The sequence below is a fragment of the Lepidochelys kempii genome, chromosome 10 (genome assembly GCF_965140265.1).
Source record: "Lepidochelys kempii isolate rLepKem1 chromosome 10, rLepKem1.hap2, whole genome shotgun sequence".
In the NCBI taxonomy this organism is placed as follows: domain Eukaryota; kingdom Metazoa; phylum Chordata; order Testudines; family Cheloniidae; genus Lepidochelys; species Lepidochelys kempii.
This window is the reverse complement of record NC_133265.1, coordinates 16,497,796-16,516,745: the sequence shown is the minus strand read 5'-3', so window position 1 is coordinate 16,516,745 and position 18,950 is coordinate 16,497,796. Positions and strand designations below refer to the sequence as shown.

Below are 18,950 nucleotides of genomic sequence, written 5' to 3'. Positions count from 1 at the left end.
GTCTTCACGGTTGTCACTGTGCTGCATTCCATGGGCATTTGGAACATAATAGCATCAACAGGAATTGAACCTAGATCTACGTGTTCCAAAAGCACTGGCCCCTACCTCGAGAGTCAAAGGAGAGTCTCCATTATGTCTGCCTTGTAGATCCTATGCCAGTGATGCATTTCTGATTATATCCAGTAGAGGGCAGTGGAACATATATGCAAACTAACCAGTATATTACCATATTGATATCTCTATTTAACAAATGGGGGAGCCAAGATACATAGGTTAAATAACTTACCCAAAGACATATAGACTCAATATCAGAGCAAGTTCAATTCCCAGCTCTGCCACAAGCTTCCTGTGTGATGTTGGGTCAGCCCCTTCAGGTCTCTGTGCCTCAATTCCCTCTGGTGGTGGTAATTTTTCCATATCTAGCAGGAGCGTTTGTTTGTGAGGTGCTCATATAGCATGGTGACGAGAGATACAGCTACCCAGGTATTTATATAAATAGAACTGAGGTGGCTGGCCGCTGGTCCTGTGTTTTGGACCATACCTCTCTCCTGGACTAAGCCTCAGAACAGTCATAAACTCTCTTGTGGCTGCTTCATCTTTGATTATATTTTTAATTTCATTTTCCTGGCTTGTTTTTTTGTCAGCGGGAGATTCGTCCCAGGATGAAGCTGAAGACGACATCAAGCAAATTACTGTATGTCTGAGATTCCTTATTACTGGTAGTTCAAGAAACTGTGCACAATCAGTGTATAACAATCCATACTGAGCTGACAGGGTTTACACCGCAGTTGGTGCTCAGCAATTACACCCCCACTTGGGAAAGTTGACTATTTAGTTAAGTCAACAAGTGAAATAAGAAGGGTGGGGCTGTTGCAAAAGAGCATTTCTAGTTCAGCTAGTTCCTAGCTGTCTACCCCTGGCTTTGCCATTCAATGTGTTTTCTTTATATAGCGCACACATTTTTGCATATAATTCCCTGTGCCATTTTAATCTGTGTCATTTTGAGAGATTTGAGGACTATAGTTAACGGTAATCAAATCTTGTAGGTAAGATTCTCCCGACCAGAGACTGAACAAGCTCGTCAGCGACGTGTTCAGTCCTATGAATTCCTGCAGAAGAGACAAGCTGAAGAGCATTGGGTCCATCTGCATTATTATGGTTTAAGGGTAGGTATGTTCTGGGTGCTTTGGAGGCCTGAATACTCATGTATCTCAGCAGACTCTAGTGTCAGCAACATGCGGGGGGGCCTGAGTCTGAGGATCAAACCCAGACCTTTGCTTGCGGGCTGGGCACTTTAAGGCATTAGATAGGGTGTTGATCAGGGGAATCAAATCAGTTTGATGCCAGGAGTGATAATCAACTAACAAAAAGTGTAAATGTGTCCGTGTTTTAAAATAATACACACTCAAGCTTTCCCATGTTGCATCAATGTCAACGCAACTGTGTGAAAGTAATGCATCAGTTACTGAGATGTGATGTTTACATAGTGCACTAGCTACATGTTAGAATAATGAGTGTGGGATTTTAATGGTGCTGGAGAGCCTGAGAATGAAGAATTAAACTGTTTGAGATATGGCATGTTTACTGTACATTGCAGTGAGTCTTGCTCTTCCATCCCCACATTTCTCAGGACAGCCGTTCCGAACATGAGCGCCAGTATTTACTCAGTCAGGGACATGGCATGGCAGAGAATACCGAGTTAATTAAATCTCCCAGGTAAAAACTTTGGTCTAGTATCCTACACAAGTCGCAGTAATGTTTGAATATTTGTCAGGTTGTCATATATATTATTAACAACAGTAGGTTGTTATGACGGAAATAATTTTTAAAAAATTGATCATTTTGTTTTCTCATAATTTTTGATGGGGGTTTTGGGTTTTTTTGTATTTCACTCAGGCCAGAGAGTGAAACTAGTCATTGCCACTTTTTTTTTTTGTTAAGCCAGATTAACTCTAGTTCTTATGCGCTAACACAGTTCTATAATGCAAGGATTACAAACGCAGCTGGGGAAGTTTTAAATCAAAACCAGAAACTATTAAATTTAAAAAAAAACAAACAAGAACTTTATTAATAATGAGTTTTACAAAACCTGTTTTATGATTTTTAATAGAGACTTAAAAGTACTTGACAGTGACTATTTTTCAGCTTCAGATTTGCTTTTTGGTAGCTGTATGGGGGAAAGGTTTATATGGTGGTTACAGGAATCTGTTCAGGAAGCAATAATTAATGTGGTTTTCTTGTAATCTGGGGTAAGCAAGGCCCAATAGTGGGAAAGCAGCAGGACATGGTGTTTTGCACTCATGGTGTTGGTGGGTTATTTTTAAAATTTGGCATCTCATTGAACTGTCCTGTCTATGAAAAATTCCTAGGGCCAGATTCTGTCCTCAGTCACAGTGAAGTGGATGAGTACTGCACAGGTGGAATAGAGGAAAGAACCTGGCCTATTACTGTGGTATCTAAGGTACTTACTGTAGTACCTGAGTGCCTTGGAGTCTTTAATGTACTACCCTCACAACACTGCTGTGAGGTAGGGAAGTGCTATTATCCCCATTTTATAAATGGGGAACTGAGACACAAAGGGCGTGTCTACACTGCAATTAAAAACCCACGGCTTGTCCATGCCAGCTGACTTGGGCGAAGGGGCTGTGTAATTGTGGTGTAGATACTAGGGCTTGGGCAGCAGCATTAGCTCTGGGACCCTTTGCCTTGCAGGGTCCCAGAGACCGAGCTGTAGTTTGAGTCCAAACATCTACACTGCAATTAAACAGCCCTTAGCCTGAGACCTGCAAGCCCGAGTCAGCTGGTGCAGGCCAGTTGTAGGTGTCTAATTGCAGTGTAGACATGCTCTGAGAGGGTAAGTGACTTGCCCAAGGTCAGTAAATGTGTGGCAGAGCAGGGAATGGAATCCTGGTCTCCATAGTCCCAGTCTAGTGCACCGATGACTGCACCATCCTTCCTCACCTTAACTAAATTTAAGGAACGTGAACTAAAAATCTTTATCAGTTGTTACTGGTAACAGCATGAATTCAGTGATTTTGATTTCTTCCAACATGCTAAAAATCGTAGAAAGCAGTTGTAAGCAAATGTTCTCAGTGGATAGAACTACAGTCTTCATACATTTCTCCAGCACTGAATTTCTTTGGAAAGGAAAAATGACCTTGGAAGCTAATATTTACTTTGTAGATTTCACATAAATAAGATTGCACTAAGCAGGAAATCATTGTACTTCAGCCTAGAAAATCCTAATGCAAGTATTTTAAGGCTGATACATTTTCTTTTCCATTAGTGAATACTTAATGATGCTGATGCCTCCGAATGTAGAAGAAGAGAAGTAAGTGTTTGCATGGAATGTCCTAACCTCACGTTGGCTGGATGTTGTAGTTCATTGGCTACAGTTCTGCTTGTTTATTTACAGAGACAAACCTGTGGCTCCAAGCAATGTGCTTTCTATGGCACAGCTGAGAACTTTACCCCTTGCTGATCAGATTAAGATCCTGATGAAGAATGGTATGTGATATTTTTAAAACATTTCACTTCCTCATGTCCTTTCATGACCTCAGACCTCCTTTTCCCTAAAATAAGTAGCCTTTCCTGGCAGTGTCTATGCTGTCGTCCTACAGGGCTGAGAGTCTCTATGGCCCTTTGTTTCTAGGGCTAAGTCTCAGGCTCTGAATAGCATCTCTTCCACTGCTGATTGAGTATGCCATTGATCTAGAAGGGAAGATAGACACATGACTGCTTGGAGAGCTGACACCTGCGATCTGGGCATGTGCAGCCAAAGGAGTACTCCTTGGAATAACTTCCACTCTAAGACCACTGCTGTTCCTTCCAGGACACACCTGTCTCTGTTGATCCACTGCTGGGTAGTGGAGACTAAGCATGAATTTTAGCTCAGAGTTTAATGCAGCAACCTGCCATTTTGGCTTTGTCCTTTCTCGGGAAGGTTTTCAGTAATATGTGCCTTCTGCATGTAGCCTGAGACAGCTTTAGCCCATCTTTCTGGAATTGCTAATGATGTGACAATAGCAAGTGCTAAAGTTTTTGTCTCTGGGTCTTACTGTCTTGTCAGATGACTCAATCTATTGCAAAAAATAGAATGGTATAGATGGTTTCTTTTATCAGTGTATTAATTTGGGATCAGTTAAGCCAATTAACTTACATACAACATTCCCTGGCATGTTTTCAGTGAATATACAGACTGACTGAAATGGAGTGCTTCTTCAAAGTGCTTTTTATTTTTCGAGAGCTGTGAAATATTTTTGATTGCTGATTTCAGTGTAAACAGATGGGAGTCTTTTATATTAAAAAATAAAATCTGTGTATCCATTTTTTTAAAAACAGAAGTCCTTCTATGAATCTAAATAAAACATTGAAAGCATCTTTAAAACAACTGTGTTTTATCTTTTCCTTTAGTGAAAGTAATGCCTTTTGCAAACCTCATGAGTTTATTGGGTTCTGGGATCGATTCTACTGCAGTTTTACGCTGTATACAGCAGGTGGCGATGCTGGTCCAGGGAAACTGGGTGGTAAAAAGGTACGCCTTCTGTTCTTTGTTGTCGTCAAATGTTAACGTTCCTGTTAGGAGTAGATCAGAACAATGACTTTGTATCCTTTACTAACATTTTGCTGCTGTAATGTAGCTGAAAGCACCAGTGTCTGAGCTCAAAAACCCAAGTTACTTAAATACTTGATTAAATACAATTCTTGTTACAGTAGTCTGTTATGCAGAAGACAAAGGGCTGATGTTAAATGATCACAGGGCAGAGGCTGAGCTATCTAAAATTGTATTGAACTGTGTGATAAGATCTGTTTTGTTTGTGTATTGAGCCACGTCAGTTTTTGGGAAGAAAAATCTTTATTCCCTCAGTATAGGAGTCATTACTGGTTTATTGCTGTTGTCACTGAGAGCTGGTCTCTGGAAGGGTTTATCCATTTGATAAGTTGAGAGTAGGTTGCTCGGTGCACCTCATGTTCATAAAATGGATCCTATTGTAGTCACCTTAATCTTTAATACAGTAGGGCATCCCAGCAACACTGCAGGTCTCAAATGCCATATCCTTTTCATCGACATGGGATATTACGTGCTGGGAATTGCACCCTCATCTTTAGGCCACATCTGTAATAAAGATGAGGGTGAACACTAGTCACGTTCATTGGCACCCATTAGCCTGTGGACCATGCTTTGGCCACCCACGACCTGGGGCTGCAGCTGCTGCAGAATAGCCTGTAAAGTGACACAGATGCACTCTATCTTAAATCACTCCAGAAAGGAATGCTGTGAGCCGGATAATGCTGTATACAAGCTCCCAGAATGATGGCACGAGGGTGTTTATGTTGTGGCAGTTGCTAGTACTGTGTTATGTGTGTCCATGGTTGTTACAATACCTTCATCTTCCAACAGAAAAAAAGTGTTGGAAGTGTAAGATTAGCCTAATAGAGCCTTTTATTGTGAGGGTGGAAAAACAGCTTTTGCCCTGATCAGCTGTGTGGCATGAAACCCATGATCAGGAGTGACGTTGGGGCTATGGAGAGCACTTATGATGGTGGATGTAATTTAATTAGTCCCCCAGTCTGAATGGGATGGCGTGTTAAGTGCCCCAGCTGATGGAATTTATAGCATCTCTTACTTAAAATACTTGAGTATTAAATTAGAATAAAAATAAACTAAGTCCGGTATATAAATGTTTTGGCTCATGTTACCTTTGGGGTTGTGTGGGGAAGCCATGTAGCCCAAAGCATGTGATGACACACTTTTGTACATGTGTGCATTAAGGAAATTCACACTGATGTAGCTAAGCTGGGGCAGACCCCTAACGTAGATGTGCTGTACCAGCATAGTGTTTACATCTGTGCATCTTATTTCTGTTTGTTACCAGAAAAAACTTCACTGGTCTAAGCCCCTCTTTGCACTAGTGTGAACTGCGCTGATGTAGCCACTCCAGTGTGAATTCTCTTGATGCAGACAGGGCTTTAACTTCATTGGAATTTGTGTAAAGCCTGAAAACTTGGCTGGATGAAAGGTGTCTTTTGACCAATGAATGGACGCGTATACAGGGCATATACACTCTGTTAAAAATCCTCACTGATAATATTTAGTTGCAATGCATCATAATTAATTAATTATTTCCTCTTTTAATTAACAGCGATGTCCTCTATCCAAAAGATACCTCTAGCCCACACAGTGGAGTCCCTGCAGAAGTGCTTTGCAGGGGAAGAGACTTTGTTGTAAGTATAGATACGCTCTATTTGTTTTCCAGTGCCAAAACCCAAATAAGATGAAGTTGGCATAACTGACCACATCATTGCTAATCTGTACTGTTCTTCTGTGATCTGAGGTTTGTTCCAAAGAAATAATCTCTAAATTACTCCTGAAGATTTTGTTGAGGGAGTTAAGAGAATCAACATGGAAATATATTGATTGTCACTTGCTAGTCATGTGATTGATTGACGGGTGTCAGTCAGATCTAGGTGTCAGATCATCTACCTAATAACAGTTATCACATTTTAAAATATGACACAAAGCCGCCATCATGCTAACCCACTTAATGGCAGGCTCTGCAGAGAGGCTGATGGAGGCTGAACAGCCTATCACCCTCAGAGGTGGTCCCGCTAGGGAAGAACTGAAGGACCTTTGCAGGGAGATGCTAGGGACGCACTGTACTTGCTATGCGTGCCCTGTTGTTCAGTAAAAGGGCTTTGCTCCCAGAGCTGCTGATCTAGCACCTTTCATGAACAATAAGTGCAAATATAAATTATGAGTACAGGACACACACACACACTCTATCTATCTATAAACCCCAGCAGGGAACAGACACTAGAGACCGCGTTTGTCTTTACAAACAATCTAAGGAGAACTAATCCCAAAATAACTTCAACATTTGCCATGCTCTGTGGCTTCCATCTCTAATGGACAGATACAAGCATGTGTGTGACCCTGTCATTTTCCTATTAGAGCTGATCACTCTGATGTTTGCACTCTGCTTAGTTTCTCTCCTGGGCAGTCAGCTGCTGTAAGATTAGTCTCTGTGTGAGCCCAAACTGACGGTAATTAAAATTGACTTTCTGACACATCTTGAAAGCTGCTCAATGTGCTGCCATATAGGAGACCCAGATTCAGGGGTAACTCTTATTCCCGGAGGCATGGGAAAGAGGCAGTGCCCGAGAGTATTGCATTTGAAGTTTTGGGGATTCTGGGGACCAAAACCACTACTGCACTTAGCTGAGTAGTGGAGCAGCAGTAATGCTAGGCCCAGAGGAGGTGGCATGTTCAGCAGTCTGGTTGAATAGAGAGTGGCCTGTGGGAAAGCTGGCAGTTTTGGTGTATGAATAGTTGCAAGAAGGGTATGTTCTCAATTGTCTCCTTTACTGGAGTCAGTGATAGCTTGTGGTTTTAAAGACGTGTGTGCTAGTGCATTGGGGCAGCTGTGTCGATTAGTATGTAGGGGGAGAGAAGCTGAAGAAGGTGAAAGGACATACAGAAACAGCCCAGTTGCTCGTGATTTTTTACGCCCTAGGCTGTGACAGGGCAGAGAGTGGGGAGGGAGGAATTGGTAGCAACGAGGGTTTAAATTCCTGCCCCCAACCCTCCAAAATGTATTAAAACCTCCATAAACTGAACTGGCCCAAGCTTGTGTGTGTGTGTGTGTGTGGAGAGGGGGCAGTGGGTAGGAATCTAAGTGATTGTAATGTACTGGTGCAGGCATGCTCACCACACTTCCTTTTACGGTGATGGGTGCTGTAGAAAGGACTAAGAGAGAGGATGGGAGTCCTGCACTGGTTGACATATAAAAAGGATATAAACTTCACTGTTAGTGACAGCTCATGGAGATTTCCTCTTGGGCAAGTGGCAAAACACATGGTTTTGGAGCAGAACATTCCGAGTGCTACCCCTGATGATGCCTGTAAAGTCACAGAATAACAATGAGCTTCCTCAATATTCGTTAGGTTTTTGTCATGTTTGTTTGTTTTTTTTTTAAACCATGTTTAATGTAAATTTCAGAGGATCTAAGTGCAATTTCCGCCACAGCTTCACCAAGGCAAATCTTGGATTTCGCTAGAACTTTTGTTTTTGTGTCCTTTCTTATCATTCAAGGAAAATGTCTACAGGAATAGACCATGCCAGGTCTGTATTTGGCCCAGTTGACCCACTTGCCTGGCTGAGAATTGCCCACCCCTGCATTCTTGAAAGGTTCCTGGTTTCTGGTTATGCCGTTGTCACAACAGTGCATCTGTTCTTTAGTAATGCAGCTTCCTAAAATATGTCTCCCCCTCCCCCTCTTTATTTCCCCCAGATGTGGAAGTTTACACAGGATCGCTGGGTCGTGCGAAAGGAAGTGGCCACAGTCACAAAAGTGAGTAACAATTTTTTCTAAACCAGGGGCATATGATAAGCAGTGGGAATTGTCAATAGCTGCATTTGTGGCTAATTCACAGTGATGCTTGCCTTTCCTCCTAGCACCGCACACAGTGGTGACCCATTTTACTGCTGACTTTAGGACATTACCTGACACATTTCACTGCTAATTCCCATTATTGCTAACCTAGGACAGTGTTGCTTCAGATGTGTACTGCATAGTGGAGACCACAAATGCATGACGAATCAAAACATTCATCCTCCTCAAGGGAGGGTAGCTCTTAATTGCTTAAGAGCAACTCAGGCACCTGATCGCTGAATCATCTGCTCAAGCACGTTAGTATCTGTAAAGTAAATGGGATTAAAAGTGAAAAAGCACTGTAAGGATTAAAAAAAAAAATCACACAAAATAAAATGACAGAATGAGTTAATTTTATGTAGGGATTTAATAATCTTACATTCTGAAATTTTCTAATGCACTTTGCCAGCGGTGGAGATGGATGTGTACCTAGAGGGTTGCTTCACCTATAGCTGAAATGCAGCCGCCTCTGGGCTTTTAACAGCAACCGAGAAGTCTAAACTTCAGAGAACGCTTAGATATGTGGAATATAATTATCCACAGTGCAGTTTGTTCAGGATATTGGGGATAACTCCCCTAGTTTTGCAAAAAGTGCTGCAGACTATTTAACTACTTCTTAGCTTTAGGTCCCTTCTGAAATATGGTCCCTCCTGGTACTGACTCAGAGGGAAGACCATCTCCTGTTGAATTGCCGGGAGACTGCTTTTCTTGGCAGTCTCCTACCCAAACCTTAATCCAGCCCAACTCTTCTTATTTGGTGATATCACAGCCCAGGTTTGTATGGCTGCAGGTGTGGTTTCCCTGACCTGTTACACTTCTTTCTTTCTTTCAGCTTTGCCCGGAAGATGTGAAGGACTTCTTAGAGCACATGTCTATTGCAAGAATAAACAAAGGCTGGGAATTCTTGCTCCCTTATGATGAAGACTTTGTTAAAAAGCATCCAGATGTGGTTCAGAGGCAGAATATGCTGTGGATGGGCATTCAGGCCAAGTAAATGATTTGCTTTCTTCTGGGGGATAAATTAAAGATGTACAAGTACCAACTGTCCCATGACTATAGATTGTAGCATGGTAGTATTTTGATCTGCACTTTCTCTACATGTCCCTTTTAAAGGGCAGTTGTATGATGGGACTGTTCCATGGTTCCCAATTTCACTGGGCCGTTGACCATCTCCAAATGCTTTAGCCTTTCAAAAATGCCAAAGGAGCTAAAGCCAAAATGTCTGTGTTCGGGTGTAGGAATGCCAAACTAAAAAAAAATACTCTTGTGTATTTTCTCTTGAATTTCAGATTAGAAAAGGTCTATAATCTATTAAAGGAACATTTGACACCAAAGAAACAAGATGGACAATCAGGTATACTAATGGTTAAGATCATTATGAAATATACTCTCCTGTTTGTGTTTCTAGTGTAATTTCTGTGTGTCACTTCTTTTTTGGGGGGGAGGGGGGATGAGTCTGCAGTTTCCCTTTTGATTGTTTGGGGCAGATTCTGGGCTACATTAAGGTGAGCTTAAACCACCAGGGTGGGACAAGGCAACCTTAAAACTGCCATATAGGCACAACTGAGGATTCCCCAGCGCAGAGAATCCATGCGTGTAATAGACTCTACTTCCTCATTAAGGGCAGCACAGTTGTCAGAGTTATTCTCACCATTGTGATAGCCCCATAGTTTATAAACCCGTGGAAATTAGCAGCTCCCCTACTCTGTTCTGCCATGGGTGATGGTTAAGCTATTAGTGAAGAATTAGTTTAACAGGGGGTCTAAGGAGGTACAAGGCCTTCTCTTTTCAAGGTGATTCTCCACCATTTGCAGCCAGTGAAAGTTTAAAGCAGCTGTTCTGTAATCATAAGAGGTTATGAAAACTTGAGATTCCAGGGAGTTTGAGCTAAGTACTTGGTTATTTACCAGACATTGGAGTCCATGGAGACTGCAAGCAGAACTGACAAATGGACACATGAATACATGTCAATACCCTCTATCTTATCTGCTGAGAAGGATTAGGTGTTGGGTTATTTGGAAAAGAATTAGTAGGCCTAATGGCATAGAAGATAAGTATGTGCTGAGTACGTGCATGCAGTTTACTATAAAACATAGTGTACTTTATCTTACTCCCTTGGTACTGAAGCTTGCAATTCCTCTGTCACACCCCCATTTGCTGAGAATGGATGTACAAAGGTGGCCGGGATTAGGGAGGGAGAGGACTCCCCATTTCCAGACTCTGTAGTTACTACAGAAAAGGGGTTCTCGATCTCTTTCGTGCTATGGACCATATCCTAATAGAGAAGGTCTGCTGGATTCACCACCTTCCCTCTGATCAGCGGTCACTCAAATCACTTTCCCATCCATTCTCCCATTTGCAAGCATGCAACATCCTGTGTAGTAGCTATAGCAATGGCTGCAGCTGGTTTTCTCCTTGCAGCAATTCTATGGGCATCCAGCCTCTCTTGAAAAATCTTCTCTTACAAAGATGTCGGGAGTCTAGGGGTGCAAGCAGAAATGTGTGTGCAGTTGTATGTGCAATTCCTGATTCACACAGGGCTCTAAGACTCACACAAGCATGTTTTCCCGTGGCCGTGGGCTTGATACTTCTGAAAAGTCAAGCCCTAAGTATCTTGCTAGCAGTTATTGAAATTTTTCTCTGCTTGTTCAATTATTTTAAAAACAAAATCTAGTCTGAAATCACTTTGGGGTCTTGGATCTCTGGAGTAAACTTTGTTCAGTGCCGTTAATTCACTAAGGTCTGTTTAATAAATATACTGTAGAATTAATGTCCAAGATTCTCTAACAGTGTTTTACTCTTATATCTTACTAGCTCACCCACTTCTGGTTTCTGGGGAACAAAGGGTCAATATGGCTAAAGCAAAAGTCAAACAGAACTATGGGCTGCTGGAGAAAGAGTTACAAAAGAAAAAGGCAGAGAGCAAAGCCAATGACTCTCCATCCAAGATGGATATTTCCAATGTCTGCATTAAAGAGGAGCCTTTGAGCGACGAGGAGCCTATGGACGCGTCCACCTATGAGAGTATGAACAATGGCCTGGTCAATGGGATCCATTCAGAGGAAAACTCCATGGACTCGTTAAACGGCCACTTGCCAGGCGGGTGCATGGATCGAGTTGCACAGGAACTGAAAGCATTTGTGATGAAGACGTTTAAGAAACAATTTGTTCTCACTCTGAGTGAGCTTAAACGGTTATTTAATCTTCACTTAGCCAGTCTGCCCCCGGGACACACGTTGTTTAGTGGCATTTCAGACAAAATGTTACAAGACATGGTATTGGACACTGGCTGCAAACAGATTTTGGTGCCTGTAAGTATCCTCTTTATATTGTACACGTCGGGAAGGGCACACGTGCTGAGTGGCTGGGGTGCTTTTAAACATACTGTGACCTACACAGTGCATCCACACTGTGTGGCTGGGACAGATATCCCTCTGAGCAGCTGCCTCTCGGCCCATTGAAGATGGGGCTTTGGCTGGCTGACTTCCTGCTTCCCACAATCCTTGCTTGAGTGCTGGCCCCCTACAGTGCTCTCCTGGTCCACATAAAGAAACTCACAGGTACAGCTTCCTATGGACTGGACCCCAGTGCTTCACTAGTTGTTATCCTCACGATTCCACGAAGCAGTCTGAAGTGATCCAAATCCCAGGTCCATTTGCTGTAGCCAGGGCTGTACAAGCTCCCTGTTCTCAGGGCTGCTGTGGAAGGAACAATGGTATCTGTTATCTCAGGGGCGCAGGACACACCTGGCAATACAACAGTGGCTGGGAAAAATATAGCAGGAGTCACATGCTGTGCCTGTGCCACGTTCCTTTGGTCAATGGCTGTTAAATTTCCTTTTCTTGTAGGCGTTTCTGTGGCTGCTATAAAGACAGGGAAATGTTTGTATGTTTGAGAGTTAGGACTTCCTGCAGCACTGTGTGAAAATAGCTCAATTAGTGGAGGGAAGAGAGCTACCATTGTAGTGAGTGCAGAGAGAGTCTAAGGGTGAAACCAGTTTACAAGCCAGGTAGCAGTCCTGGTCAGTTTGCAGCTAGGGAGAGAACTTGCAGTCCACTGCCTTTTGGGGGAGAGAAAAAGAGAAGGGACAGCTGCTTGAAGGAGGAGGCAGGACAAAGGTCAGGAGGAGGACTGAGTGAGGGGAGCAGGAAATAATTCAGAAGTAGTATTAGAGCATGGGAATTAAGACTCAGCTAAGGAACAAGGCCTGTTGCGGGGAGGTAGGAATACTATAGTATGGTGGCCATGCATGCATGGTAGGTATACAGTGTGGGAGCTGGGAGGTAAGTAATGGACTTGAAATGCTTCTAGAGAAAGTCCCCAATTAAATGATTTCTTCTCCCTTCTGCCCGGTGACTTCTAAATCCCTGCTCATCCTGGCTGGTTTTCCACCTGGAGCCTCGTCCTGTGGCTGTTTCAGGGTCTCGCTTTCTTTCATGTGATGTGGCTGCACATACTGCGAACGTCAATTAGCTGAGGCCATTGCTGGTGCGGTCATTTCTTCAGGTTGGGTTGGTTTTGAAACTTTGTAAATTACTTCATTATATTATTACTTAAACTTCATGGGGAAGGAGGTGAACATACTGTTTTTTAAAAAACAACTCCCGAGGAAGCTGGACAGCGAGAGGGAATTGCCTCTCTCCTGTGGAACATGTAACAGAAGCTTTAAATATAGAACCTGACTTAAATCCGGACATTCCCTACTGAAGGGACAGTGTGGAGGCTTTTAGGCCCATCCAGCCCACCAGAGCTTGGCATCTGTTGTCTAATGTTGGCTGCAAGCGCATTGGTCATTCCTAGAAGCACACGGCTTATCATGAGCCTTGTTACAAATCCCACTGTTTAGATAAAGGGACCCTGCACTGCTGCAATCACCAGCATAAATCCTTTCCACCAGGAGCCCCTTCCCCTGCCTCTCGCAGAGGGGGTTGAGATTAGTTGTGGTGTGTTTACACTCACCAAACACTCCATGTGGACATAGGGCTTTCTTGGGCATGGGCTGCGTCCCTTGGTGGATCCGTTGGAACCCAAGACCTTCTTAGCAGTGCAAGGACCTTTCATTTTATCACTTGATGCAATAATTACATGTTAATTTTCTGTAATGAAGTTGCTCCAGTGATTAAAAACTAATGAACTGAGGTCATTGAAAACAAGGCCCTCCAGGAGGGGTGCAGTCAAGCTGCCACATCACAGAAAATGCATTGCTGAAAACTTGGTTAAAGCCTTTACCAGTTCTCTCCCATAGAAATGAAGGATTTACTGACTCTGACCCAATGCGCTTAGAGTGCAAGTTAGTCTAATGGTTGCTGTGTCTTTGTACTAGAATCCACTGAGACGCTGCTTGCTGCAATCGAAGCCGTTAGGCACCTATTGCGGAGGTACTTTGCTTGCTCATACTTGGTAGCATTGTAATATCTTCAAGCCAAAAGAAATGCTCCGTCATTAGCACTGTGGTGGGATCCAGAGAGCGAGTCTTGGGTAGACCTACATTTGAATGCAATTGGCTGTTGTTTCCTTTAACCTAAGATTCCAGGCAATCTGGCAGTCCAGGACAGGCTAGGCCAAGGGAAAGGAAGCCTTGAACAAATAGTTTTGCTGCATAGTCACATTCAGCACTCACACTTGGAGTGAGCCTCTGTTTGAAGTTCCACAGTGCCATGGGGAGGATGTTTGCACACAAGGAAAATCCATTAACCTCTTTGAGTAGTGGCACCCTTCCCCCTCTTAGGGTTGCTGCCTTCCCTCACTAGGATCCCTTTCCTAGGTCTTTGAAGGGCACTGGAGGGCCACTCCACCTTCCTTGTGTCTTGATGGAAGCCCTGTAGGAAGGACTGCTGGCCTCTGCCCAAATCCTGAGGCGGGTCGATGTACTGGGATTAGCAGGAGAGTGAGATGATCTTGGTAATAGTGTCTTGCAGACGCTTCATGAAGGGGGAAGATGAGAAGTTTATATTTATTTATTTATTTTTAGCTCCCAGTCATCTGTTTCCTTGGAGGCATTCCGGCTGCTGAGGCTTGGTAAAACCACATTGGCTTAGAACCAGAGTTCCTGAATGGCCAAGATAAATGCAGGCGTGGTAGTATGTGATTGGGTCAGGGAAAGAGCATCTTGCAGTACAGGTCTGTTTCAGAGCTCTGTCAGACAAAGGAGAGCAAGTGATAAGTAACACAGTGTTGGAGTAAACACTTCTTGCTCCACGCATTGTCCCTCTCTCAGGCCTTGATCATAATTCATTTTCCTGTGAGAATCTGATGTCTGCTTTTATCTGTGGGATATGCATACCATAGGAGGCCAGCCTTTATTAGCCAGCGTTCCTTTGAGGAGAGAAAAGTCTGAAGTGTCAAGAGATTCTAAAGTTTGTTAAAATGTACATGATGTGTCTCACGATATTGGAGCAATGCAGGATTCTGAGCTGTTAATCTCACCAGGTAGCTCCTTCCAAACAACAACTTTCCTCTTTACAGTAAGAGTATAAATTAAGTGTGAATGTAAAGACTAGGATTTCTGGCACAGTCATCCAGGGCTTTCATCTAAGCCTGTGAGGGATGGGAGGAAAGGTATGTTTTGTACCGGCTAACCATTAAGTGTGACAAGAAATGGAATGGAACAAATGATCATCCCTGTGCCATAGGGTAGGGAATCTGAATGGGCTTGTTCGCCTCTGATGGTTGATTTTGAAAATTAGGTTGTCATTGGCAAGGAATGAATTATTAGTGACCTGAAGGAGGAACTGTGTCAAGAGTCAGAGCATGCTCTGAGGGAAGATGTTGGGGCTAAGAGAGAGGTTTTTTATTTTTCCATGTAAGCATTTGTATGGTGTGTGAGTGGTGAGGTGGGGGCTGCTGCGTCGCTTGTGAGGTGGAGAGCGGCATGAGGGCATGGCAGCTGAGAAAAACCAAAGGCTTGTTTCCCTGCATGGGTGCTTGAAATTAAACGTGTTTCATTTTCTGAGTCTGCTGGCTTCACAAGCAGTTTACTGTTCATTCTTGTGGGATTGTGTAGCCTGCCCACAAGACAGAAATGATGGGTGTTTCAGCAATGCCATATTTTTCCCTCACCCTGTGTTGGGTAAAGTTTTCCCATGCTTTTGGTGGCTCCAGGAGTGACAATTGAATATCTGTCTAATCTAAACTTTCTACTGTATCTCTCTATCTATTTATTTATATATGTGTATAACTGTAGCACCTAGGCACCCTAAAAACTGCCATAGTCCATGTAAAAACTTCTAGAAAGAGTGAAATCCTACTTCGTGCAATAGCAGAGAACAGCTCAGAGCAACTTTTAGCACAGAAGCAAATGTGTGTGTCAGTCGCTGCTTACAGAGAGAACTAAATGTTTTGTTGCCGTGAAATATCCTTTAACGTTCAAGCACAGGCATTGCTCTCTCAGTGTTTAGCAGTTGCATCCAAAGGGTGAAATCCCCCCACTGCCCATGCCTCAGTGGCAGAGAGCCTGCACAAGCCCTGTGTGCTAGTTAATTCCCACTTACACCCTCAAAACAAAGTTTAAGCAGTTCATAGGCACTGTGGGTGGACCCTTAGTGCATGAGTGAATTTCACTAATAGTGAATAAAGGTGCTGATCAAACATGGCTTTGGTTTAATTGGGGCAATATAAGGCTGCTGAAGTGTTCCTGGAGCTTCCAACATTCACTCATTGAAGATGATGTGTTTTAACAGCCTGTAACTAAAATTAAAGCAACCACCCTGACTGGTGCAAACTGTTCTTAGTTTCCCCCACAGATTCATGCTGTTTCACCGGATGAATTAAAGGTTTATGCACTTTGGGAAGCTGGTGACATTTACGACCAGGTAAAGGCAAACATGGCTGTAAATCTAGCCAAGTCATTCCCAGATTACTGGTTGCTGGGAGCTTGGTATTATTTGCATTCTTGCTTTTAAAAGTGATACAACGGGCTGTCTCCCCCTCTCCCATGACCCCCCTCTTCCCCCCCCTTGGAGTCTGTGGTTTCCAGTGCCAAGCTACTCCAAGCTGGGAGGCAGTGCTCAGTCCACAGTAGTGATGATTGCTTCACTGGGGTATGGGAGAGCGGACAGAAGCAATAACATACGCTGCTCATTAAACACTAGTGTAAATAGCTTTGTAGACGTGAGTAGCACCAGTTTGCTGCTCCATTCAAACCAGGCCTTAGAGCATATTAAACTGTTCCTTGCTGTTTAAAAAGTCAGCATTATCCAATAGTTATCCTATGGCGGTACATGAGAGGTCTGAATTTCCTTATAGCTAGAATGGGAAGTAACTGTGGCACTTGTGGGCATCCACTGACTTTTTAATTACTACTGTAAATTGAGAGTAATGGGACATAAGGAAGCAGAAAGTCCATGCTCACAATATAAAACAATTTTCACAGGAAAGACCCACAGCAGCATGCTCTAGATGTTCGTTATAGAGAATCTAGTCCAGTGGAGTGAGCAGAAAGCCAGGAACTCCTGAGTTCTAAGCTTAGCTCAAATTCTAGCTCCATTAATTAAACTGTCTCTGCCTCAGTTTCTCTCTGTATAAGGGGGATAATACCTTCCTCAGAAGGGTGTTGCAGGACTTAATTAACTAACGTTTATACAATGATTTGAATACAGAAATACACTGTACATGCTAAGTATCATTCTTATACTTGCTATAGTTCTAGCATGCTAGTATGGGACTGTTTGGAGAGGGATTTACTAAGGAAGATTTCTTTAACACAGTTCAGCGAACGTATTGTGCCAAATGATATACCTCAAAGCTTGTTTGGAGCCGACCGTGGTTTTCTCGTTTCATGTTTGGAAATATAATGCAGATAATTTTTCTCTTGTGTGTTAAAATAAACTTTTGTTTTAAAGCATCGGCAGGTTTTGCTTAAAATCTTTACCAAAAATTATCGAGTGCGCAGGAACATCATCCAGCATCAGTTGAGCCAAGAATGTGGAGAGGATCTAAATAAACAGGATGTGGATAGAGTGATAAAGGTAATTCATCAGGTTTAAAAATCATGTACAAAGCTCCTGTTTAATGGTGGTTTTGATACAGTCAGTACCAGAGCTTTTAATATATTGGCTTCACAGAAAGGACCATATTCTGTCTGGAGTTACACAAAATGATGGTATTGCTAGCGTGGTTTCTGTTTTCAAGTGGATAGGGCCTTATTTTCAATCTGTTTGATATAAAATATACTTGTTACAGTCTTCCTTTTTACCAAAGGGCACTGACTTTTGAATCCATCATCATATGATGTTATCCCAACAAATCTTTTTCTGATGTGGGCTAACAATGAATACAAAGTGTAATAAATGTACTTTCATGATTATTATTAAATGGTATTGTGTTAAACGTTAAGGGGAAAATTTTCAGCATGACCTGTTGTGAGCTTAGACATGGGATTTCCATTAACATTAACGGAAGTTGGTAAGAACAGTCCTCACACATCAAATTAAAAATACATCCTCTTACTCTCAAGGAGAGCTTACAGTTACCTAAGCAGCAATCAGCAACAACAACAAAACCCTTTATCAGTTAAAATATTTTATGAAAGAATGTTTACCAGTTTAACCCTCATGTATGCTCTGCCTTTGGAAGAGCCACCCTTTGTTTGTAAGGTGTTGCGAGACATACAGGGAATGTCTGGAGGGCAATACAGGCATTGATTAACATGTATTAAAGTGGTATGGTGTTGCTAAATAGAAATCCACCAACTCCTATAACTTTTAAATAATTATTGCTAGAAATTGGGTCACTCTGGCCCTAATTTCAGTAAATTATGTGTTTAAATGCTTTGCAGAATCCAGACCTGTATTGTAGATTTAATTGTGCATTGGAAAGATTAGGGTTCTGTTGCTTTGATAATATGCAGTTTGGCTTTATTCAGTGTCTCTGGTCTTGATTAGAAGAATCTGGTCTTAATATTCAAGATAAACCTAAAGCATGTTGAGCCTGTTCAGTTTAACACACACTGCTGGTGCAGGCAGATTTTTAAGAAGATAGGTGTGCCCAAACAACATATGTGCACATTTTCATGATGCAGCTCTTTAAGGAGTGTATCTGCGTAGGAAGTAAATGCACTTTAAGCCACGCAGCTTGTACATCTGTATCACATGCCCAGAACTGGTGCGGGGTGGTGTCTGTCTTCATTTTCCCCTGAATACAAGTGAGTCAGAGCAGTGCATGAAAGAATCAGGAATAAGTCTGGAACATATGATTAAAATCTTGGTCTGCAGATATGTCAACCCCTCTTTTCAGCTTGCTAGTTTCCTTTCTTTAACATTGAGTAATTGCAGTGTACTAGGCTTCTGTGGTCTGAAAGGTCTAGTACAGGGGTGGGCAAAATTTTTGGTCTGAGGGCCACATCTGGGTGGGGAAATTGCATGCGGGGAAGGGGGTTGGGGTGTGGTGTGCAGGAAGAGGCTCAGGGCAAGGGGTTGGGGCAGAGGAGGGGTGCGGGTTGTATGAGGGGGCTCAGGGAAAGGGGTTGGTGTGCAAGGTGCAGCAGGGGCTCAGGGCAGGGGGTTGGGATGCAGGCTGCGG

The 18,950-nt window shown here is 42.9% G+C and overlaps 1 protein-coding gene across 2 annotated transcripts in view; it reads left to right on the top strand.

Annotated features, from left to right (window-relative positions):
- POLR3E (RNA polymerase III subunit E) overlaps positions 1–18,950 on the top strand; it is a 36,832-nt gene that overhangs the window by 15,017 nt on the left and 2,865 nt on the right. For both annotated transcript variants that reach the window (XM_073362185.1, XM_073362184.1), the window contains 13 exons: positions 645–694; positions 1,047–1,166; positions 1,631–1,716; positions 3,287–3,331; positions 3,416–3,507; positions 4,414–4,534; positions 6,144–6,225; positions 8,292–8,351; positions 9,265–9,422; positions 9,722–9,786; positions 11,247–11,743; positions 16,163–16,243; positions 17,273–17,398. In XM_073362185.1, coding sequence (XP_073218286.1) covers positions 645–694; positions 1,047–1,166; positions 1,631–1,716; positions 3,287–3,331; positions 3,416–3,507; positions 4,414–4,534; positions 6,144–6,225; positions 8,292–8,351; positions 9,265–9,422; positions 9,722–9,786; positions 11,247–11,743; positions 16,163–16,243; positions 17,273–17,398 — 1,583 coding nt within the window. The remainder of the gene's footprint in view (positions 1–644; positions 695–1,046; positions 1,167–1,630; positions 1,717–3,286; positions 3,332–3,415; positions 3,508–4,413; positions 4,535–6,143; positions 6,226–8,291; positions 8,352–9,264; positions 9,423–9,721; positions 9,787–11,246; positions 11,744–16,162; positions 16,244–17,272; positions 17,399–18,950) is intronic.